Source organism: Trichosporon asahii (genome assembly GCF_000293215.1).
Source record: "Trichosporon asahii var. asahii CBS 2479 unplaced genomic scaffold scaffold00050, whole genome shotgun sequence".
NCBI lineage: Eukaryota > Fungi > Basidiomycota > Tremellomycetes > Trichosporonales > Trichosporonaceae > Trichosporon > Trichosporon asahii.
In genome coordinates this window covers 1657252-1679426 of record NW_014040874.1, presented here as the reverse complement: position 1 = coordinate 1679426, position 22175 = coordinate 1657252, and the positions used below count along the sequence as shown (strand labels likewise).

Here is a 22175-nt window from a genome sequence, read left to right as displayed (position 1 = left end):
CAAAGCAGCTCATCATCAATCGGATGCCCGGAGGACCTCAAAACGCTTGGTGACGGCAACTTTCCCGCGACGGCACCAACTAGGATGTACAAGCGGCACCTATGGCTTGCTTGTCCGCACCGCTCACCTGTCGTTTGAATGGACAAGGGTTCCGCGGCCGAACAACAGGCGAGTATGCTTTCTTGCACAGCCGCCGACGAGCTACGTTGAGGGTCATCACTCCAAGAGACCAGCACCACACAAGTGCCGGTCACCGAATGTGACGGGAAAGTTAGTGGAGGACGTGAATGCTTTTCCCGCAATCACAGGTCACAGACCGTTACATGACGTCCTTCATGCATGCTAGCTCTCTCCTCGAGATCATGCGTCGCGTGGCCGTGGGACTTTCGCGGAGAAGACTTGGTCCACTGACTGTCCGTGGTCGCAACGTCATGACCCAAGTACCTCGAAACTGGCATTGCAATCTCTACCACAAACCTTCCAACTGCCAACTGTTCACAGATCTTGTGATCTGCGCTCCATCTCTGGATCCTCGTGCACCTGGATGACTATCCTTACATCTCACGTAGAGTGCGGACAAAGTCTTGATCAAAAGTGGACTGTGCGAGTGCCCCAAGTTGCCGATATTGAACGCCGAGAGCAGGGCAAAAAAATCGCCGTGTCGCCAAGATCTGAATCGCTAACCTGCTTGGTCAGCTGTCATCGTCCTCAGCTGACCTTTCCGCATCCCCAACTCATCCCATCACCCCACTGATATCGCAGCATCCACCTTCCAGAATGTCTACTACGACCATCCCGGCATGGGTAGCCCTCGACGAGACCGCTGGCGATGGCAACTTGAAGTTCCAGGATGTTGAATCAAAGAAATGGGACGATGACAACATTGACGGTGTGCCCTCTTACAAGACACGCGCTAACATCAGTAAAGATCATGTACTGCAGCATGTGCGGAACTGATCTGTCCGCGATCTCGGGCGACCTTGGTCCCATCAATCCTCCGAAAGTCTGCGGCCACGAGATCGTCGGTGAGGTCACCCGCGTCGGGTCGGAGGTGAAGCACCTGAAGGAAGGCGATGTAGTCGTAATGGGGCCGCAGTGCGACTCTTGTCGCGAATGCGAGTGGTGCAAGAATGATGAGGTCAACCATCGTATCGCTTACTGACCTCAGGCGAGGAGCAGTTCTGCCCGCAGATGTGCTGGACGTACCTCTCCCCGCTGTGCGTGGGGAACTCGAAGGGAATGATCAACCAGGGCGGCTATGCGAAGGTGTGGAGGGGATCGGCACGCTTCGCGAACAAAGTGCCCGACGGCATGGATCCCGCCGACGCCGCGGCGCTGGTGTGCACCGGTATCACGTGCTACTCGCCTCTGAAGCGCTACGGCGCCGGAACGACAGCGAAGCGTGTGGGCATTATCGGTGTCGGAGGCGTCGGCCATGTCGGAATCATGATCGCCAAAGCCATGGGCGCCGATGTCACTGCCATCAACCGTGGAACGCGCAAGGAGGCCGACGCTCTCAAGCTAGGTGCTTCAAAGTACATCGCTACTGGAAGTGACCTGGAGAAGGACTTTGAGGGGCACGAGCGTTCGCTTGACCTCATTATCTGCACCATCAGTGAGTGTTGCTCGGAGATACTGTACGCCGCTAACGTCAGACCCACAGCAGCTGCCAGTCGCCGACTACATGCGCCTCCTGCGCCCCATGGGCGCGATCGTCGTCGTGGGCATCGTCCCTGACCCCATCAGCATTCCTTCCCGCCCCTTGATCTGGTCGGGGGCGGCGGTCGCCGGTTCTCCCATCGGATCCCCGGGCGAGATCAAGGAGATGCTTGACCTGGCCGTGGCGAAGGGCGTCAAGCCGTGGGTGCAGAAGTACAACATGGACGACATCAATCAAGCAGTCAAGGACATGAAGGCCGGTAAGGCCCGGTACCGCTTCGTTCTCGTCAACACGGACAACGGCGGCGTTTTGTAGAGTGAGTGTGTGCACATGTGACATACACTCCATCCGATCTACCCGAGTTTACAAACATCCATACCTTAGCCCCTAGACTATTCTTATCTTCGTTCCTGACACTCTACCTCCAAACACTGACAACACCCTGCGATGATCGTGATCGAACCGTTCTGGCCCATGGAGCCGGGGGAACCCAAGTCGATGCACCCTCTTATAGGTGGGGTGCCCGGCATCGAGGACATGTTCCACTTCGCGTTGGAGGAATTCAGTCGCCTCCCAAACCCCAAATGGAGCGACTTCAATCCACGTGAAGAGTTACTCGTAGGGCGCAGTGTCAGACCATCTAGGCTAACACTAGGAACACCACCGGAGGACCCGAAAGCGTCGTCATGCTCGCCTGATCTACACTGTGCCCGTCCCACATCGGCTCATCATCGGGGAACATACCTTTCTACAACCTGCCATGATCTACAGCTCGAACAGATGGGACGCTGTGGATGGTCCTCTCGCGTCAGCGTGGGAGGCAGTACCACTCTACTTGCGCTTCCGGAAGTATCAGGCGGGCGAGCACTGTTACTTGGCTAGAGCGGAACACACGTTCTTGCTCAACTTTGTGACCCATGATACGCCGCTGGGATTCCGCGGTCCTCATTACTGTCCAAACTCATCTGGGCTCTGGATCGCCTCGGCTGAGGGCGACGACAAGCCGAAGGTCTTCGATGTGGACGGCTTCAGAGACTTCTTCGCCCGGCTGCGCGTGAACCGATTACTCTGGTGGCGGGCTTTCGAGGACGAGGAGGAAGCTAGAGTGAGGCCCGTGGAGAAGCAGGCTGACAAGTAGAAATGGAACCCAATTCCGGACCCCGAACTGCGGGAATGGCTCTCGAGGTCTCGCCTCCGCCTTCGCGAAGACTGGCGGAATCCGAAGAGTTTGTCGCAAGCCCAGACAACGCTGACTCCGCAGGAAAAACACTGTCATTTCGAACGGCGAAACCCAGCATTCAGCAGGACTTCTACGCGGTCTTCGTGAACGGAGCAAAGACCTTGTACACAGACAAGGCGAAGTTGGAGAAGCATCTCGCAGAGTGTCCCGATGCCGAGTGGCAAAAGTTCGATAATATCAAGGACGCTCTCGTAAGTGTTCGGCTGACTCAGGTCCAGTCAACTGACGCCAAGGCTTGGACCGGTGGCGGAGGCGCAGAAGCCGCTGGCGATAATACCACCTCTGGCCGGGTCATCGAGACCTCCGCCGAGAAGGGACTGGAACGTGCTAGCAACGATCCCTCGGAGGGCACTGAACAAGCGGAGATCGGCGAAGCCGAGATTAGTGATCTGGGCGGCCGAGTGTCGCCTGGTAGTTCGAGCAGTGGGAGTACCGCAGACCGGCTCAGCCCTCTCAGTGACGATCGGCCGCTCAGCAGCGGCCTGAGCGTCGATTTGGACAACGAACCAGTTGAGGAGGAGATTGTCAAACCGGCTCCAGCTGAGAACCAGGATGAGAAGGCAGTCGAGTCGAGGGTGGATCAGGCGGCTGGATCTGGCTCAGCGAAGTCCGCGGTTCAGCCGCCCTCAGAACTTGCATCCGCAGAGGACATTGAGGAGCCCGAGCCATCCAGCCCCCTGCTGTCCACCTTGCAACATGAGATCGAGTGGTGTCGAAGCTATCCAGCGACCAACAGCAACTGGGTACCGGTGCGCTTTAGCTTTGATGGGAGGATTGTGTCTCCACGATGACCAGCGCCATTCCTTGGCGATCATCTGATGCAATTTAGTCGTCTGAATCTTCTGAACGCCAAAACAACGAATTGTAACATGTTGTATCTGTCCCAATCAAATAATCAGCCCTCATGCATGCAAGTGCCATCGAGCTCGGTATTGCAGGACTGCCATATGCGGCATCCATGTAGTCCAAAGCCAAGCAGATCTTAAGCAGAAGCTAACCCGACAGATGACGTTGTCAATTCGACGCGAAGAGCCGTGCATCTTTGGCATGCAAAGGTAACGTCATAATCTCAGCAGTCAGAGAAGCACCGTACACGGCAGTGCAGCTGGTGCATCATGCGGTCATCCAACTAGCGTCGCTGCACATTGAGCAATGCAATTTACCGGAACAGCGATGAGATGAGTCGCGACCAAAGGCGCGTTTGGGGATCTGTGCTCGACACCCTGGTACATGACCTAAGTGTACCGTAAGGGCGCGATCGCGCCCCGCCAGGGGTACATTCGGTGAGGGGCGTAATGCAGCTGACGCGTCAGGCGCTAGCAGCCGGGGTCATCATTTTTTCGTCCGCGAGATGTGAGCTGACCGAGTGCATCCTTTCTCTGCACATCGATGGTTGTCGCTTTTTCGATGTGTCACGCCGTGCCCCGATGCTTTAGAGCTCGCAGAAGACGATGACTGCGTACCCGCCCCTGGTAACTGACGTACGACTGACTCAGCTGCACGCGCCTGATTTTGAGGGACCGATGGCTGGCACATGAGGACGGTAGGGAGAAAAACGCCAAACCTATCCGCGCCACCCACATACCGCCACCGTCTGGGTTGTTTGTCGCCCTTGCCTGGTCAGCCGCGAGGCGGGCCACAGGTGTTGTCTGTTTGTCAACATCTGGCTCACCGACTGTCCAGGCGGATTCGACACACATCATCGCCGCCTCGTCCCCCTCACCTACCACTGCAGTCGCCTATTGCACCGACCACGACACTACTGTCAAGCTAGAGAAGTACATTCCCCGACGGCCGCCAACGAGCGAAAACCGACCACCCGCCGCCACTTAGATCATGAGCGCGCAATATCGAGACCCGGCCACACCAGCCAAGGTCATCACCCGCCCCAGGACCATGTTCACGCCGCGCACGACTGTGCCGCGGCCAGCGCTTGCTAACCACAACGACAACGTCCCCCCGCCCGACTCGCCTAGTAGGCTGTCACCCGCGCCGGGCTCGCATCCCAAGCTCAAGATCAAGTCCGCAACGACGCCCGAGGCGCGCCAACGCATGCTCGTCAAGCCCAAGGCGACGCCGCTGGCCAAGTCTAAGTTCAACAACGTGCAAGAAGAGGACGATGTTTGGGGAGCTGGCACGAATGTCGTTGCCGTGCTCGACTCGATGGAGCCCGCTCCCAAGCTCGACGAGAAGGAGACCGTCCTCGTCACGGTTCGGTGAGTCAACTCGTCCGAATTGCGCAGCTGACAGAAGTGTGCGCCCCCACAGTGCGGCTGAGCTCAAGAGCGGCGATGCTTCGTCCGTCTGGTCGACGCCCGACTACGACAACCGCATGATCAAGTGTCTCAAACCGCGTGATCACCAGCAGACCCAGTGGTCCTTTGGTGAGCTATTGAGCGCACACTTCAGCTGACTAGTGCAGACCGCATCCTGCCGCCCGAGACTGACAATGCTCGCACGTATGCCACTTCTGCCCGGGCACACGTTCAATGTAAGCTCATCTATCGATGTCATTGAGCTGACAGGCAGCCGCCATGGATGGCTACAACGCCGTCATCTTCGCCTACGGCCAGACTGCGTCTGGTAAGACGTTCACGTTGACGGGTGCGCCGAGCAACCCGGGTATCATCCCGCTCGCGATCGCAGACATGTTTGCGCAGATCCGCTCGACCCCTGACCGCGAGTACCTTCTTCGTGCATCGTACATCGAGCTGTACAACGAGTGCATCATCGACCTGCTCTCGCCTACGGGAACGAAGGAGCTCACGCTGAGCGAGGGCAAGAAGAAGGGCGAGGTCGTGATCAACGGACTGACGGAGCTCGGTGTGCGATCCGAGGAAGACGTGCGGGAGCTTCTGCGCCGTGGTGAGGAAAAGCGCAAGGTCGGAACGACGGATTGGAACGCTCGCTCATCGCGCTCCCACTGTGTGTTGCGCCTCGTGATTGAGTCGCGCGTGCGCTCTGATAACGCATACACGCCCGGCCGCGACAAGGCAACACGCATCAGCACGCTGTCCATTATCGACTTGGCTGGTTCCGAGAAGCACACGAGCTCCAAGGAGCGCAACGCCGAGGGCAAGCACATCAACCAGTCGCTACTCACGCTCAAGATCGTCATCTCAAAGTTGGCCGACATGGCCCAGAAGCGCACGGTCATGCATGTCAACTACCGTGACAGCAAATTGTGAGCTCACGCTTCGATGAGTTCAAGCTGACGCCAGGACGCGACTGCTGCAGCCGTCTCTTTCGGGCGACGCCCTTATCTCGGTTATCTGCACGATCTCCCCGGCTTACATCAACGTGGGCGAGTCGAGCTCGACACTCGGCTTCGCGCAGGGGCTGAAGCGCGTCGTGCTTTCCGCGAAGCGCAAGGACGTGCACGACCCTGAGGCATTGATCCAGCAGTACCAGAACGAGATTGCCGAGCTTCGCGCGCTGCTGCGGCAGAAGGACTCGCAGCCGTCGTCGCTATCGAGCAAGAGCGACCGCGCTCGCGATGCCGAGATGGAGAGCCGTCTGACGGAGCTGAAGAGTCTCATCCTGAACTCGTCTACGGTCGACGAGGCCGGCTCGCAGCCGCACGTCATGCGACCTCTTTCACCCACGAAGGTGCGATACCAGGAGCTGAACTACGACAAGACCTCCTCCAAGCTGCAGGAGGAGCTGCACCTCGCCGAGCTGCGGAACAGCGAGCTCGAGGACGAGGTCGCGCAGCTCAAGGCTGAGCTGGACATCCGGCCGAAGGACCCAGACGAGCGCGTCGTCGCGCTGCAGCAGGAGGTGAACCAGCTGCGCATGATCGCGTCCGACTACGAGCGGCACCTGCGCGAGCCGGACCGCAAGGTGCGGGAGGACGTCGAGAAGGAGTGGAAGGGGCGGTACAACCAGCTCGAGAACCGGCTCGCGTCCAAGACGACGTGGGCCGAGCGCCTGGACGAGAACTTACGCCGCACGTTTGCGGAGAAGGCCGCGCTCGAGCTGCGCTGCAAGGAGGCCGAGGCCAAGGTGCTCGCCGTATTCGAGTGGGTCACGAATGCGCTCGACGGAGAAAACGGCGACGATTACTCTGACGACGACGACGAGAGCGACCAGGACACAGTCGGCGACTTTGGAGCCGGCGCGCAGATGAATGGCGCCAACGGCATGTCGAGGCGGAGACGGGGTAGGAACTCGAGCCGCGACTGGCAGTCCGAGTTCCAGAGCTTTGTTGGCAGTCTTGGCGCTCGCCCGCCGAGGAATAAACTCCTCAGGGACGAGACCGTCCCCGCCCTCGCTAGCGTCGAGGACGACGACATGTTCTAAGGTGCGCGCGATCATGTCCGCCCGCATCGCCTAGCACCGACCTCCGCAGCGACCATCGGTGCCCCCGAGTTGTGAACTACGTAGTGACTTGATACCCCTCATCTCCTGGCAGGCAGTAGAGCATAATCGCCCAGGAGTGTACTACAATATTGCATACAGTGTAAATGAATCTACCCCTAAGAACCCTCACTTCTTTTGGCTCAGCTCGACCGCGACCTTGAACGCGCCCAGCAGCGCCGTCAGCTGCATCTTCTCCGATCCGCCGAGCGCGAGGCGCTGTTCCGTCTGTCCCAGGTGGTCGAGCAGGTAGATGCGCGCATTCGCCGGCAGCTTGACCGTCTCGAGGAAGTCGTACGCGCCCGTAATCAGGTCCTGCAGCGCAAGGCCCTTCTCCGCCTTCAAAGATGTGATGACTGTCGTTAGCTTTGGTACCACTGTGATAGCTCACAGTTGAACGCCGTGCCAAACTCGTCGCTGAGCATACTCTGCACAACCTTCTGGATGTCTGCTGGCTGAGGGTTGCCCGTGCACGTGTACACAGCAGCCTCGTCCACGATGTCGTAAGCCGCATGACACGCCTGCAGCACGTTCAGTGCACGGCGCATGTCTCCGCGCGACAGCTTCAACAGAGCCCCGCGTCCGTCTGACGTGAGGTTGACGCTGCGGTCAGCTGATGCATAAGTATTCAAGCTTACCCTTCCTTCTCCACAACCTCATCAACCTTCTTCGCGACCTCCTCCTCTGGCAGCGGGCTAAAGCGGAACCGCGTGCAACGGGACTGGATGGCGGGCGTAATCTTGTTCACGTAGTTGCAGAGAATGGCGAACCGGACGTTCTTGGTGTGCTGCTCGATGACTGCTGTTAGCTCCAGTCTGGTAGTTGTAGCATACCTCGCCTCAGAGCTCCTTGCGCAGCCTGCGTCATCATGTCCGCCTCATCGAGAATGATCAGCTTGAAGCCCTTGCTGAAGAGCACCTTCGTTGCGGCGAAGCTCTTGATCTGGTCTCGCACGACGTCAATACCGCGGTCGTCGGACGCGTTCAGCTCGAGGATGTGCTTCTTGTACGACGCTCCGTAGATCCTGCGCGCAAGAGCCAGCACAGTGGAGGTCTTTCCGGTTCCTGAGGTCAGACGTTAGCCAAATGACGGGACGCACCTGGAGGCCCGTACATCAGGAGGTGAGGAAGGCGCCCAGCCTCAACGAACTTCTCGACTGAAGGTTAGCTGGAACGAGCAAATACTAGCTCACTGGTAGAGGTGATATCGTGGTGGGACACAACGTCATCGAGAGTCTCTGGTCGGTACTTCTCCACCCTGCTGTCAGCGTGCGCTTCGGTGAGACGCTCACCAGGGCAGACCCTCCTTGTCGTTCACCGGCGTCACCGCTTTCTCCTTCCCCTTAGCCCTGGCTCCAGCCATGAGAGCGGACATGGCGTTGAAGGGTTTGGCCTGGGTCGGGGCCACGGATGTGGAAGGCTCGTCGACGTCCATGGGCTCGCTCATGGTGTTCGGTGTGTCGGTGGACGGGAGGTGACTGGACTGTTGTTGCCAGGACGCCGAAATGATGAAGTCAGTGAGACGCGTCTGGACGCGTGCCCTTCACTCGGAATAGGCGTCCAAGCCACGTGGCCCGCCCCCACCACACGGCCAGAGGTTCAGTAGGCGCCCCAAAAGTTAACACACCAATCTGTGGCTTCACCAGCTCATGTACTCAAAATCGATTGACGTTAGCATCCACCCCGCACCTCGACCATTTACACACGACTAGCACACGACAGCACCAGACATTGCTGAATCGACTCCAACCACATCCATACGTCGCTTTATCACTTGCCAACGAATCAACCTACACTTCGAACCGCGTATCAAGCATACATAACCCTTTGCCGCTCTCCAACCCTAGGGCCCCCACTTTTGTTTTTCTTTCAGCTGGGCGCCAAGTCCGTTCTCCCCTCTGCGGACATCCACCGTCATCTGCATTTTCAACAAGCGATAAGGCCGCCTGATTAGAGTGCTCCACCACTTCTACGCGACTGCATCTGCCGAAACCAAACCCCGTATACCACTCGGCACTTATACCACGAGCTCGCTTCACCCCGGAGAGGTTCTCGTCATCCGCCTTAATCGCTTTCGATCACCTCTGCACAAAGCCTTATAATGTCCCAGCAAGCCCCTGCTACCCGCCGCACTGTCAGCCTCACTGGGTCGTCTCGCCTCAGCCTTAGCGTGGGCAACAAGCCCTCGCCGGTCAGTCCTGCCACTGCCGCTGGAAGGCACCCTCTGCGCCAAGAGTGCGTCCCCTTCGATCCCCTTTGCAGCACTGACGCCGCAGTTGGTCAATCAGCTACGTGCACCGCCCTCCCGGAACCAAGGTCGACTATGAGAAGGAAATTCACAAGGTTGCGACTTTTGGATCTGTGAGTTAAGAGCGAGCTTGGAGCGTCGAGTAAAGGGGCTGGACTCTTTCTGGAGTTGGCATGCGAAGAGCAACTAGCGAGCGCAACAAGCGCAATTAGGAGTTCCCAGGGTGTATTTCGACATGTTCAGCGGCGCATCCGCGCGCGGTCTGGCGATTGTGGGCTGGCGGTATGAAGCGCCGCACATGATCGCCGCACGCAAGGTTAAACTGAGGCATCATGCTTAATCGGGTGAAGTGCTCGGTCGGGCCTACACGCTCCGTCTCCTCGGATCCGTTATGGCTCTCGTCTGGAATCATACCGGAAACAGCCCCCCGGTTCGCGACTGAGCTCTCGCGATGTTCAATGTGCCTTGCTAACGACGCAGATCGAGTCCTTTCTGCACCTGTATGCGCACATCACATCGCCGGCCGAGCTCGCCCCGGTGACCGACATCCTGTGCTTCGCTAGCCGCATCCAGCGCCCCGGAATCTGGGAGGAGATGGTCAAGTGAGTCACCCGAGAGGAGTTGGAAACTGACTGATAGCGGCGGCAAGTTCACCATCAGGCTGCTGCACCCCATCACGCCTGCTCTCTACGAGAGCCTGCTGTTTTCCCTGATCGGCGACCAATTCGACGAGTCTGACAATGTTGTCGGCTGTGTTCTCAGCGTCCGCCAGACTGAGGACATCATGAGCGTGTGGGTGGAGGAGGAGGGAGAGGCGGTTCGCTCGGGAGCGCTCAGGTACGTGACTGTTTCCATTATCGAGCTTCGCCCGATCTGGCGGGCGGCAACTGTATATGGGTGTGTAGCTGACAACTGCAGGGAGAAGATCCTTTCGCTCCTTGGTCTCCCCTCCACGACCATCTGCGAGTACCGGTCCAACAAGGCCCTTCTCGATGCCGCCTCGTCACTGAAGGACAAGCTTGCGGAGGGTCACGATGGTCACTCGCACCACCACGGTCACCACAACAACCACTCGCACCACCATGGTCAGGGTGGTCAGGGATTCCACCACCAGCACCAGCGTCACCGCCATGACCGTTATAACCGGGAGAACCGTGACAACTACCGTGATAACCGGCCACGAGAGGAGGGTGAGCGCGTCGAGCGTAGGACTGGAGGGTGGGGCAATGGGTTTCGCAGGGAACAGTAAGGGTTGGTAGTTGTGTATCATCTGTTTTGCATCTGGGAGCATCTCCTCTGTGTGTGTCTGACTGCTGGAACGGGACGAGCGGGCCGCGGCTCACTCGACGTGTCACGCGCGATTCCTCGGACAGGATGAATTTGGGCCACAGTGGATGACACTGACTTAATTAACCCGCCCTGCGCGGGCCGGTCTAGTAACTATTTCGTGCATGCACTCGATGCAGGGGTAGAGTGTCCGTGAGGTCCGATAAATCGCCAGAGGCACTGGAAGTAAACAGGGGATCTACCCCACCAGCGGTGCTTCATGTGACCTGGGTCTCAGCGGTCCGGCACCGGCCCGGACGCACTAGACCCCGTGCCAGTCATGCCCCACGGCCCCGTGGTGGGATCCGATTGTGCACCCCGGACACCCCACTTCCGATCTTCCTTGGGCCCCCCGGGCCGCCTCCCTCGTTCACCAGATCATCCTCCTCGTGAGGTCTGAGGCTTGTGAACGTTAGCTCCTGCGCTTGGCCAAGAATGTGCCGAGAACAACTACTAACGGTTCGCGGCCCGCTCCCGGCCCGCCAACGTCCGTCAATGCCTAGTCAGCGCATATAGATATCGCTTCGAAGCTCTGCTGAGCTTGTTTTCTTCTTCTCAGACTCAATCACACAGTCGCTTTCTCTATCTCGACTGTCAATCTCGTCAGCCGAGCTCTTAGCCTGCTTTGGTGCCGTCGGCCTACGCTACCAGCGACTTAGGCTAGTATCACATCTTCCCATTTCCACTTGTGTCTCCAAACACGAGGTGGTCAACATGCATCACGCACCGTAAGTGACATCGACCAGAAGCGCGCTGACAATAAGCGAGGATGCCAAGCGCGATGAAGCGATCAACTCTTCAGTTGTCCCGGCCAAGAGGAAGGGCGGGATCATGAAGAACTCCCGTGCCTACATGATGGCGCTCATCGGATTCATGGGCATTTTCCTTTTCGTGAGTCTCGCGGCTACGACAATCAGCTGTTGATGTTCTCGTTGCTGACATCGAAAGGGTTACGACACCGGTCTTGGTGGTGGTGTCTGTGAGTTCACTCAATGGTTGGAGCGCGGGATGTTTTGTCACCCACCGGTTACTCACTGTGCACCGGGTGAACCTTCGGTGATTCGCCACACCTTCCCATATCACATGCCGCTCCCGGAGCGCGACTCCCCTCGAAACGCGCCCGCCCACTCTTCCCCTCTCTCCTTCGCCCTGCGTGAGCGGCGGTGTCATGTGATGCAGTGCTGCTTCCACGCGCGGGTTGGCGGATATCCTGCATACATCCTCATCCCGAAGCCTAGCCCTTTGCTGACAATGCAGTGGGATTAATCAGTTTCCAGAGGGACTTTGGTCTGCAGAAGCCCGATGGCAAGCCTGTCGACAACCTCGCGACGCTCCAGGGCAACATCGTCTCCATCCTCCAGGGTGGTGCGTTCTTCGGTGCTATCTTCGCGGCTCCCATTGAGAATGGCATCGGCCGCAAGAGGTGCTTGATGATCGGATGTCTCGTCTTCATCTGTGGCGGTGTTATTCAAACGGCATGCTTCAAGTCGCTGAACCAGTTCTACGTCGGTCGTCTCCTCGCCGGTATCGGAGTCGGTATCATGTCCAGCGCTTGCCCGACTTACGCCTCCGAGATTGCTCCCAAGGAGATCCGTGGTCGCATCACTGGTCTCTTCCAGATCGTGGTTGTTGTCGGTGTCGCCTTCAGCTTCTGGATCTCGTACGGCGTCTCGTACATGGACCCCGACAAGAAGGGTGCCATGCAGTGGCGTGTGCCCATTGGATTCCAGCTCGTGCCCGTCGGCATCATGATGATCCTTCTGCCGTTTTTGAAGGAGTCGCCCCGTTGGCTCGCCGTCAAACACCGTGATGAGAAGGCTCTCGCCAACCTTGCTTGGATCCGCAAGACCTCCGTCGACGACCCCGACACCAAGCTCGAGTTTGCCGAGATCCAGGCCGCCATCGAGGAGGAGGAGGCCACCAAGGACGGCAGGTCGTTCTTCCACGAGATCATAGCTAAGGGCAACCCCAAGCGCTTCATCATTGCCTTCGTCATGTTCACCCTTCAGCAGTGGAGCGGCCAGAACAGTATCTCGTACTACGCCCCCATCATCTTCAAGAGCATTGTGAGTCCCTTCAGTGTCAACAATTCTTAGCTAACTACCGCAGGGTATCACGGGCACCCACACTTCTCTGCTCACCAGTGGTATCTACGGCCTGGTCAAGATCGTCGCCACCGCCGCCTTCATCTTCTTCGGTGTTGAGCGTTTCGGTCGCAAGAAGCCTCTTCTCATCGGCATTGCGCTCATGTCCATGTTCCTGTGGATCGTCGGTGCCGTCCTCAACACTCACCCTCCCGCCGACACTTCGAAGCTGCCCGAGGGCACCCCTATCCCTGTCACCTCTGCTTCGATCGCGATGGCCGTCATGATCTACCTCTACGTCATCCCCTACTGCTTCAGTGTCGGTCCTCTGCCTTGGGTCATCTGCTCCGAGATCTTCAGCAACCGCACGCGCCACTACGGCCTGACGACGGCTGCGTCCTCGCAGTGGCTGTGGAACTTTGCTGTCTCGATGTCGACGCCGCACATGGCCAAGGCGCTCAAGAACGGCGGCATGTTCTTCTTCTTCGCGACCATCAACATCATCTCCTTCATCCTCGCCTGGATCTACCTCCCTGAGACCAAGGGTATCTCGCTCGAGGGAATGGACATCATCTTCGGCGCCACGACGGCCGAGCAGCGCGAGGCTGACCTCCACGCCCGTGCCCGTGCCCTCCACGTCGAGGACGACAAGGACATTGCCGAGGTCTCGTACCACGAGGTCGACGAGAAGAAGAGCAGGGACAGCATGGTGTGAGCGGCTCCTGAGGTCTGCGGATCAGAATGGGTTCGGCGAACAGTGAAATCTTGTACACAGTAGTGAACGAAGTAATGGTTAGTTTTATGAAGGATTGAACTTGGCAACGGCATAATCAGAGGCCTTGACGTCGGCTCGGGGTGTGCGCGGACTGTGCGCTGGTTCTGCTGTCAGCAAGCAAGTAGTTCAGACGAGTCGCTCAGTCAGCTAGTCATTGTTTGAGGAAAGGTGAGAATGCCCGCAGTGGGGTAGTCGGAAAAGAAGAGGGAAAGACGATAGGACCGAGCTTCGCCGCACTTTTGTATGCCCGCAAAGCGGCGGCCTCCTGAGCACACGAGCGGTGTCCCACTCCCAATGTGCATGTGCCTCGGCGGTGATCAGAGGGACCCCGCTCAGCTTCCGCCGGCGCGGCGACGTCGCTGACGTTCGACACCATTGGCAGTGCCTAGAGGGTCGACAGCAGTCCAAGAGCTATTCTACTCCAAGCACGTCTCCGAGACTCTGGGCATGTTATTCTCATGCCCTGGAGAGGATCACAGCCCTCATACCCTTTTGCAGGTGACTCACTGACCCACCAACTCAAGGAGGTACACAACAATAACCCCGCCTCCACCTCCACACCACACCTCCACACTGAAAGTCTCTGTCGATCCCCGATCTTCCATCATCCCTCTGCCTCTTCTCCTACTCTCCCCTCCTCCCTCTCTTTGACTGTCCACATCCCTTCTAACACATAATGAGCGCCCCGCCAGCCCCCGACGCCACGCAGCCTCTAAACCTGAAGCCGGTGTCGCCTCCGCCGCGCCGCCCGAAACCAGCCCTCCAAGGCTTGAAGTCCGAGTACGTCCCCGCCGCGCGCGCGGACCTGAACCTGCTCATCATGTTCCACGGCCTGGGCGACAACATGCGCAGCTTCACCGAGCTCGCGAAGAAGATGCAGCTGCCGTACACTGCAGTGCTTGTTGTCGAGGGACAGATTCCGTGAGTCTTGCCTTTGCTTCACTGGCCATCCTCCTTCCTCCGACCTCGAGCCGCCTCCAACCCCCACGACCTTACTTCGGAGCGTCCGTCTTGTTTGGGCTCAAATGTCGCAGGGCTAGCGCAGGGCAAGCGCAGGGCAAAGAGGGAAGAGTCGCTCGATGGAAAAAGAGTTTAGCTGACAGCCAGCGTCCCCCTCATCCCGAACGCGTACATGTACTACCCCGCGTTCGACGGGATGTTCAATCCCCTCCCGAACCCGGACGTGTCTGGCGTGCTGCCGCGATTCCGACAACTCCTCTCCACACTCCTGGGCCAGGGCTGGCCAAATGCCAACATCCACCTGTTCGGGTGGCAGCATGGGGCGACGCTCGCGCTCGAGCTCGCCTACTCTGTCGGCCGGGAGCCGCTCGAACTCCCCTCGGGCAAGGTCAGCCGGCTCGGGTCCGTCACGGCCGTGTGTGGCGCCATGGCCAGCCACCCCGATAAGGCGTACCACTACCCGACGCCGTGCTGCTTCTTCACACGCCTTGGGCCTGCTATGGACGTTACGCAGAGGGAGGAGGGAGACGTCGAGCGCGCATTTGAGCCGACGACTATTGTCCGCGCTGAGGCGGGACGCGGGCCGGACATGCCCCGCTCGACGGAGGAGTGGGCCGGCATCATGCGCTTCTGGGGTCAGGTTATGGAGAAGCCGATAGCGCAGAACATGGAGGGCGTGTATGAGGTTAAGCAGTAGCTAGGATGATCAGTGCAGCAGCGCCTCAACAGTGTATCGCGCTAGTATACCCAATGCATCTAAATGAGGTGGAGCTCCCGCTGAGCGCGCTCGACCTCCTCCTTGGCTCCAGTGTGCTTGCCCTTGTCGTCGCTGAGCTTGACGCAGTCCTTGCCGTCGATCTGGTTCAGCTTGATGACCATGTTGAGCGCCTTGCTCTGCTGTGTCGGATCTGACTTGCGCTTGAAGTCGTTCGTGAAGAACGTTCCAATGCCGAACGCGGCAGCGAGGCCGATCTCGTCACAGCCCTGCTGCAGCTTGATCGCGCGCTCCACGTCGAGGCTGTCGCTGAACACGACGCGCTTGCCTGCGAGCGCCTCGGTGGCGGGACGGCCCGTCTTGGCGCACACGGCCTCCCACGCTGCCTTGGCCTGGCGCACGAACTCGTACGGGTCGCCGCTGTCCTGGCGCAGAGCGTTCCAGCGCAGAGCGCGAGCGGGGTCCGCAATAAAGTCAGCGAAGAACACGCCCGCAGTGTACGTGTCCGTCAGCATGATGAGGGGCGGTCGGTGCTCCGCGTTCGCGGGGTAGACCTCCTCCCACATGTCCATTGCGCGCGCATTCGCGTGCTCGTACCCGTACGTCGCGCCGATGGCCATGATCCACTCGTGCGCGATCGTCCCGCTCGGTGCGAGACCGTACTTCAGCGCGAGGTAGACCTGTTGTCAGCTGGGTTGAGAAGTATAAACTCACGTTGCTCGTTCCAGACAGCACACCGCCCTTCCCTCCGTTCGCCTTGTATTCCTCGAATCCAGCGACCAGACCGCGCATGACCACGTCGTGCGCGTAGAAGCTGCGCCGGCGCCGCGTACCGAACTCGCTGAACGCAATCGGCGTCACACCCTCGGGCGGGTTCAGAAGCTGGAGCGCCTTCTCTTTCGCGAGATCTGGTGTCAGATGTTGTCCAGCCGGTCAGCTCACCAAACTGCCCATCCATCGTCCAGTCCTTGTCCACAAACTTGAAGTACCCCTCCGAAACTGATGTCAGCTTGTCCGAAGCGAGGGAAATAGCTCACTCGTTGCCATGATCGGGATCTCATACAAGATGCAGTCCCGCCAGGGCCCCCTGATCTCGCACTCAATCTCGCCCATGCCGTCCTCCTTCTCGAGGAAGGTGAGCTTGACCTGTTCGCGCGGCTTCAGGCGAAGCTGCTGCAGGAAGTCAAGGTAGCTCTCCGGAAAGTAAGGGCAGGTCTTGGCCAGGCGCCGCCTCTCCTCCTGCGTCAGGTGAAGCGTCTCGAGGTCTGTCGTCAGCTACCCGTTCAGAATCCAGCTGATACGCACGATTGACCCGCTCCTGGATCCAGTCGAAGCACTCGCGGCTGAAGCGCATCTGCGGCGCGCGGTTGTTGAAGCGGATCACAACCTCTGCGTTGGGGAAGTGCCGCAGCACCGCGTTTTGCATCGTCAGCTGGTGGCGTCAGCGGCGAACATGCAAGTTCTCATTTATTCACCTTGTACAGGTCGGTGTCGAGGATGGAGAACGGCATGTCCAGCTCCTCGGCCGGGAGCGAGAAGGTGTCTACCTCCTTGGTCTCTTGCGCGGACATGATGGCTATGCGGATGGTGAGAAGAACGCAGTGGCCAAAGGCTGCCGAGGAAGACAAAGTGAGTTAAAGGTGAGTCGACCTTAGCGGGGCTTGCGGACGCGTATCAACATCCATTTGCGGAGGTACCTCGCGGCTTATCATTTGTCTGAGCCCTCCACATCACATGATCAACCACCCACGTTCCCGGAACATGCCACCAAACCCAGAGCAGTCGAATTCCTCTGATGTCATAAGTTGCGCAACTCGCAACTCGGACCCAAAGCAGCTTGTCGCAGTTACACCATGTATGCATGTCGCCGACTGCTTTCGTCACAAGAAAATTGAAATGGTGACTACTACAAAAGAGGTAAAAGTTTAATGGCTCATTCCAGCGTCTAGAGAGGGATATGAGACGACTGTCCGTTGTTGGTGGGGTGCGTGCGGGTGATGGATGGATGGGGAAAAGTACAGATTCAGATATGTGAAGTGAACAAGTATCGTGACTTTTGGAAACGTTAGATGGAATGGGTAAGGATTGACAATTGTGAGAGTGCGGTGGGTGTGGGTGGGATGTTCTGGGTTGGAAATGATGTAATTGATCTACTGCAATGTGTCTTCAAACCACGGTGAGAGCAGGGGGAGGCTGCATGTGCATGGAGTCGGACTCCTTGCGGTTCTGGAGAGGGGCGGGGAAGCTGGCCTCAGACGGAGGGGTGTGGAGGCCGCCGTCAGTCGTCTGCGAACCGCCCGCCGAGATGCCAGAGTCTGAGCGCTCACGGAAAGCTCCGCTCGGGCGGGGGTGCTCAAGAAGCGACGAGGTCGAGTTCCGGTCCATGGAGATGGTGGGGGTGACGATGACGGAGGAAGGGTTGCTGGCGCCACTCTCGACGTTGTCGTCCGACGACTCGGAGCCCCCAACGATGGCGAGCGACGATCCACGCATAGGGATGGCGACGGGCATGGCAGCGTTGGCCGACGAGCCACGGGGAGGGATGATGACAGGCGGCGGCATGGACGGGCGCTGCTGCTGGACGGGGGCCTTCTGCGGCGAGGATGTGCTTCGCGGCGGTGGCTGGACGATAGGCGCGTGTTGGGTCGCGGGCGCGGGGGCCGGAGCCGGAGCCGGAGCATCGGCTCGCAGAGGGGCTGCCTGCGCAATAGGAGCGGAAGGCGTCGGCGATCCTTGGGAAACGGCAATCGAGTTAGGCCTGGGCTTCTGCAGTGTAGGAGTAGGCTCCATGTTCGCCATCGAGAAGCGCTTCTTAAGCGAGGACATGAATCCGCGCTTCTCCGGTCGAGGAGTAGAGCTCGCCTGGGTGCTGCTGAGAGAAGGCGTGCGGTCCGAAGGAGGACGGGGACCGGTGTAGAGCTCGCTGTTCGAGGGGCTGCTGAGTTGCGAGGCTGCAACGGCAGCGGCTCCGCCGGCAGCAGCAGCGACGGGGGGCGTAAGCCGGCTAGCCTGCGACGGTGCCGGAGGCGGGCTGCCGCGAGTAGCTGGAGTGGCGACAGGAACAGCGGCGGTAGACGCGGGACCGGCGCCAGAGGAGGATCGCTTGAACTTGAGCGAGGTACGTCGCTTGGGCGCCTGCTCAGTCTTGACGGGCGCCGCGACAACCTTGGGCTCAGGAGCAGCAGCCTTCTTCAGCTTCTGCTCCTTCTTCCATTCAGCGGCCCTCTTCTGCTCCGCGATCTTGCGCTGCTCAGCAGCCTTAGCCTGCTCGAACTTCTTCTGCTCAGCCTCCTTCTTCTGAAGCTTCGCGCGCTCCTTGTCCTCCTGCTGTTTGCGAGCGGCATCAGCCTTGGCCTGCGCCTTCGCCCTGACTGCCTCTTCCTGAGCGCGACGCTTGTCGTCGGCGGCCTTCTTGGCAGCGTCAGCCTTCTGTTGAGCGGCGCGCTGAGCCTCAGCCTTAGCAGCGAGCTTGGCTTGCTTCTCGGCCTCCTTCTTCTCGGCCTTCATCTCCTTCTTGGTCTTCGACTTCTTGAGGTCCGCAGCAGCAGGCTCAGCTTCCTCGACAGGGACGTCGGCGAACATGTTGATCGGAGCCGGCGCGGGCACAGACGCGAACATTTGAGGAGCCTCGACGGCAACTGGGGAGGAGACAGCGTCCATGTCGGCGGCGGTCGTCGTCTGCATGCTGAGCGGACTCGGTTCGCATGGGCGGGTGGCCTGAGCAACAGCGAGCTGCGCCGACTGGGGCGAGTCGTAATCGTCGCTTTGGGTTGAGGACACGGACAGCATTGAGCCTCCAGAGCCGCGCACCGGTCCTGGCGGGAGGATGGGGTCCTCGCCATCGACACTCCACCTCATGCCAGAGCTCCTGGAGCTAGGCACACGTGCGCCACGGAAGCTTCCGGGGGGCGAGGCGTGAATCGATCGTCGATCGTCCAAGCTGTTGACAGAGCTCACGGGGCTGAAACTGTGACCAATCTGGGCTGCGATGGCGTAGCCGCCGTCGCGAGGAGCAAGGGCACCAAGCAAATCATAGTGATAAGCACCGACTCCCGCCATCGACGGGGGGCGCGAACTCTTCAGAGAAGCCTGCGATTTGTTGTGGGGGATTGAGAGCGAGGTCGTCGACGAGTGGGCCGAGGACAGTGCATCTTTGGACGCGGCACGCTTTGGGTACCCACCGCCCGAGATGGGAGGATGCGAGTCCATGGCGGCACCTTTTGATTTTGACTTGCGCAGCGTGGTACGACGCTTGATTGACGCGACATTCGTGAGTGATCGCGTCTTGGGTGGCGGCTCGTAGAGGTACTCCTCCTCGGCGGGGGCCGTCGGCCAGATGATCTCCGTGGGCATACCAGCGTACAATGACTGGTCACTAATGGTGTAGCTCATGCGTCGGACCGTATCGAGTGGTCGCTCGGCAGCCGAACGGGTGGGGTTACTCATGTCCGGCGTCGGGTCGTCCTCGAGCGTCCAAAGCTCCTCGGAGTTCATGCCGTCGTAAGACGCGAGCGAAGAACGGTTAGACCCATTGCCTAGCCTCGCTCGACCGCGGAACGCCGCTGGCGGCGGTCCCTGCCGAGGGAACCCGCCACGTGAAGCGGACGGGGAGAGGCCGTTAGCGTGAGTCATTCTTAGTCCGTTCGGCAGGCGGCGTTGGGGCTGATGCGGGGACGAAGCGGAAAGCGACTGCGACCTTGTCGGTAGGCTAGAGCTTGTGGAAGTGGGACCAATAGAAGAGGAACGCTGGCTGGGTCGACGTTTCCAGGCAGGGGGCGGACAGTCGGGGTCGCCAGAGACTACTCGGTGGAGGCTGGTATCCCCAGAGTGCGTGGAAAGGGACGTCGAGCGGGTGCGAGAGAGGTCGAGGGACGGGAGCGACTTCTTCTCGTCCGTGGGCGAAGGCAGTTGTTGCTGAAAGACGTGTTAGCGAGGAGAATTTATGGTGGGTGGTTTCGAAGTGACTGCGGAATGCGAGGGCTGGGGGGTGGAAGAGGTGGTGACAAGGCGCCGCAGTGTGTGGAGGGCTGGGGGTGTGTGATTTTCGAAAGGAATCTAGAGCTGGTGAGGCGGTGTCACCATCCAATCGACGAGAAGGACTAGTTCTTATCGTCGAGTGTGTCGAGTGTGTAGAGTAGAAACAAGAAGACTGGGACGCTGGAGATGAAGAAGGGTGAGGGAATGTGTAGCTGTGTGTAGGGGGGGAGAAGTGTAGAGAGGATATTGACGGAGGAGAGATAGGTGTGATGCAGCCGCCGGCCGATGGGTAGAGGGGCAAGGGTGACGATCAGTATCTGTGATAGATACGAGGAAATGAGGGTAAGGCAGTGAGCCCAAGCGTCCAGGAAAATTGGACGCCGCGCCGCGCCTCGCCGAATGCGTCACAGTTCACGTCGAGGACGTATGATACGTTTCAACGGTTTCGGCACGGGCTGGGCGTGCTCGGCACTAGGAGTCACTAGCAGTGCTAGCAGTGCAGAGCGGAGCTCGTGGTCCCGCTTGGCTAGAGCTTCGAGCTCAGGACAGGGATGCCAGTCCAGGAGGCTAGGATCCTATTCCAGGAGAGTGACAGGAGCGAGGACAGAAGGGGGGGGGGACAGGTAAGGCGATGAAAACTAAGGAACCGATGGATACCAAGACAAGACAGGCCAGGGAATGATGCACTGAACTCTACTTACCTCCTCCCACGGTTGCAGTGTCACTGCAGCATTGAGCGCCATATTGCAGACTAGCGTGAAGCGGTACTGGAAGTGCTAGATGCGGTATTGCGGCAGGCGTTGGGCGACGACCTGTGGTTGGACGACAATGGGCGGGATCGATGCGATGCACAGGGAAGGGTGTGGATTGACAGGCAGACTGCAGGCCAACAAGTCACAGGTAACGGGTGGGTTGTGGGTTGTGGGATGGTTTCACAGGGGGTGGCCGAGGGGGTCGAGGGGCTTTCGGGCTGAGGAACGGCGCGTTGAATGAGAGTGCGGGGGGGGACCTGGCTGTGTGACCGGCGAATCGGACGCTGATATTGTACGAGAGCGTAGCGCACCGCAGTCACTTTAATGTCGTTGGCGTAACAGGTCGCAGATTGCAGTGTGCCGTGTGCCGCTTGCGGATTGCGCAGGTCGGTGTCAGCGCCGAGGGTCGATGGACGCAGCGAAATGAAGGACAGGGATGGGGGCGGACGGACAGGGTAGGGAACCACGACCGCGGCTGAGGGTGAGGGTGTGTCGATGAGGGAGACGCGATTCGATGAGCGGTGTGTGGGGATCGAGATCGCCTGTGCTGGTGGCCCAGATAGAAGAAAGAGTCGAAAGATGGAAGTGAAGGTGCGAGATGGAGGATGTAAGATGACGAGTGAATGAATGGTCAAAGAAGGCGGGTCTGGGAGAGTCGCCGTACGGTTGCGCTTGGGTGTGAGAGAGAGGACGGACGCCTTCCCTTCGGCTAGATGATGGTGGCCGCTCAGCTGGGTCGTAGAGTCGGTTGTCGCAGGTGCGCGCTTGCTATGGTGAGCCCACAGAGGTCCAGAGATTAGGAAATGGTCTAGGGAGGGGAAGTGAGGTCGAGGTCCGAGGGGACGGGGGCGGAGGGTAGAGAGCAGGAGGGTCAGAACCAGAGCTAGAGCTAGAGCTAAGCCCAGGGTCCACTATGACATCGTCGAGAGGACGAGGTTGAGGGACAAGGGACAAGAGCGGTGTGGGTGCGCGCGGGTGCCGAGCCACGAACCGCAAACAGAAATAATTTACCCTTGTATACAGATACGCCGCAGAAACTTTAATCACCGATTAGCATTCGGACCCCCTCCTCTACCGCAG

The 22175-nt window shown here is 59.2% G+C and overlaps 9 protein-coding genes across 9 annotated transcripts; 6 read left to right on the top strand and 3 right to left on the bottom strand.

Moving 5' to 3' along the window:
• Positions 1-777: 777 nt before the first annotated feature.
• A1Q1_01800 (alcohol dehydrogenase (NADP+)) lies at positions 778-1975 on the top strand (the record flags this gene model as incomplete). The annotated part of the gene is made up of 3 exons (XM_014324839.1): positions 778-889; positions 1169-1615; positions 1674-1975. The coding sequence occupies 3 exons, from the start codon at positions 778-780 to the stop codon at positions 1973-1975; spliced, it is 861 nt and encodes a 286-aa protein (XP_014180314.1).
• Positions 1976-2420: 445 nt separating this feature from the next.
• Positions 2421-2798, top strand: A1Q1_01799 (uncharacterized protein; the record flags this gene model as incomplete). Its single annotated transcript, XM_014324838.1, has 1 exon — positions 2421-2798. One exon carries the CDS (start codon positions 2421-2423, stop codon positions 2796-2798), a length of 378 nt encoding a protein of 125 aa, XP_014180313.1.
• Positions 2799-2833: 35 nt separating this feature from the next.
• On the top strand, positions 2834-3691 carry A1Q1_01798 (uncharacterized protein; the record flags this gene model as incomplete). The annotated part of the gene is made up of 1 exon (XM_014324837.1): positions 2834-3691. One exon carries the CDS (start codon positions 2834-2836, stop codon positions 3689-3691), a length of 858 nt encoding a protein of 285 aa, XP_014180312.1.
• A 1045-nt stretch (positions 3692-4736) lies between these two features.
• A1Q1_01797 (uncharacterized protein) lies at positions 4737-7202 on the top strand (the record flags this gene model as incomplete). Its single annotated transcript, XM_014324836.1, has 4 exons — positions 4737-5116; positions 5169-5284; positions 5430-6084; positions 6122-7202. The coding sequence occupies 4 exons, from the start codon at positions 4737-4739 to the stop codon at positions 7200-7202; spliced, it is 2232 nt and encodes a 743-aa protein (XP_014180311.1).
• Positions 7203-7388: 186 nt separating this feature from the next.
• On the bottom strand, positions 7389-8705 carry A1Q1_01796 (uncharacterized protein; the record flags this gene model as incomplete). The annotated part of the gene is made up of 4 exons (XM_014324835.1): positions 7389-7636; positions 7687-7872; positions 8093-8283; positions 8551-8705. 4 exons carry the CDS (start codon positions 8703-8705, stop codon positions 7389-7391), a joined length of 780 nt encoding a protein of 259 aa, XP_014180310.1.
• A 654-nt stretch (positions 8706-9359) lies between these two features.
• Positions 9360-13631, top strand: A1Q1_01795 (high-affinity glucose transporter of the major facilitator superfamily, Hxt2p; the record flags this gene model as incomplete). The annotated part of the gene is made up of 9 exons (XM_014324834.1): positions 9360-9493; positions 9547-9619; positions 9987-10108; positions 10167-10343; positions 10425-10751; positions 11579-11723; positions 11781-11811; positions 12090-12898; positions 12942-13631. 9 exons carry the CDS (start codon positions 9360-9362, stop codon positions 13629-13631), a joined length of 2508 nt encoding a protein of 835 aa, XP_014180309.1.
• A 736-nt stretch (positions 13632-14367) lies between these two features.
• A1Q1_01794 (uncharacterized protein) lies at positions 14368-15348 on the top strand (the record flags this gene model as incomplete). The annotated part of the gene is made up of 2 exons (XM_014324833.1): positions 14368-14612; positions 14799-15348. 2 exons carry the CDS (start codon positions 14368-14370, stop codon positions 15346-15348), a joined length of 795 nt encoding a protein of 264 aa, XP_014180308.1.
• Positions 15349-15407: 59 nt separating this feature from the next.
• On the bottom strand, positions 15408-16937 carry A1Q1_01793 (nicotinate phosphoribosyltransferase; the record flags this gene model as incomplete). The annotated part of the gene is made up of 4 exons (XM_014324832.1): positions 15408-16028; positions 16081-16274; positions 16404-16641; positions 16842-16937. 4 exons carry the CDS (start codon positions 16935-16937, stop codon positions 15408-15410), a joined length of 1149 nt encoding a protein of 382 aa, XP_014180307.1.
• A 595-nt stretch (positions 16938-17532) lies between these two features.
• Positions 17533-21086, bottom strand: A1Q1_01792 (uncharacterized protein; the record flags this gene model as incomplete). The annotated part of the gene is made up of 2 exons (XM_014324831.1): positions 17533-20280; positions 21045-21086. The coding sequence occupies 2 exons, from the start codon at positions 21084-21086 to the stop codon at positions 17533-17535; spliced, it is 2790 nt and encodes a 929-aa protein (XP_014180306.1).
• Positions 21087-22175: the final 1089 nt, after the last annotated feature.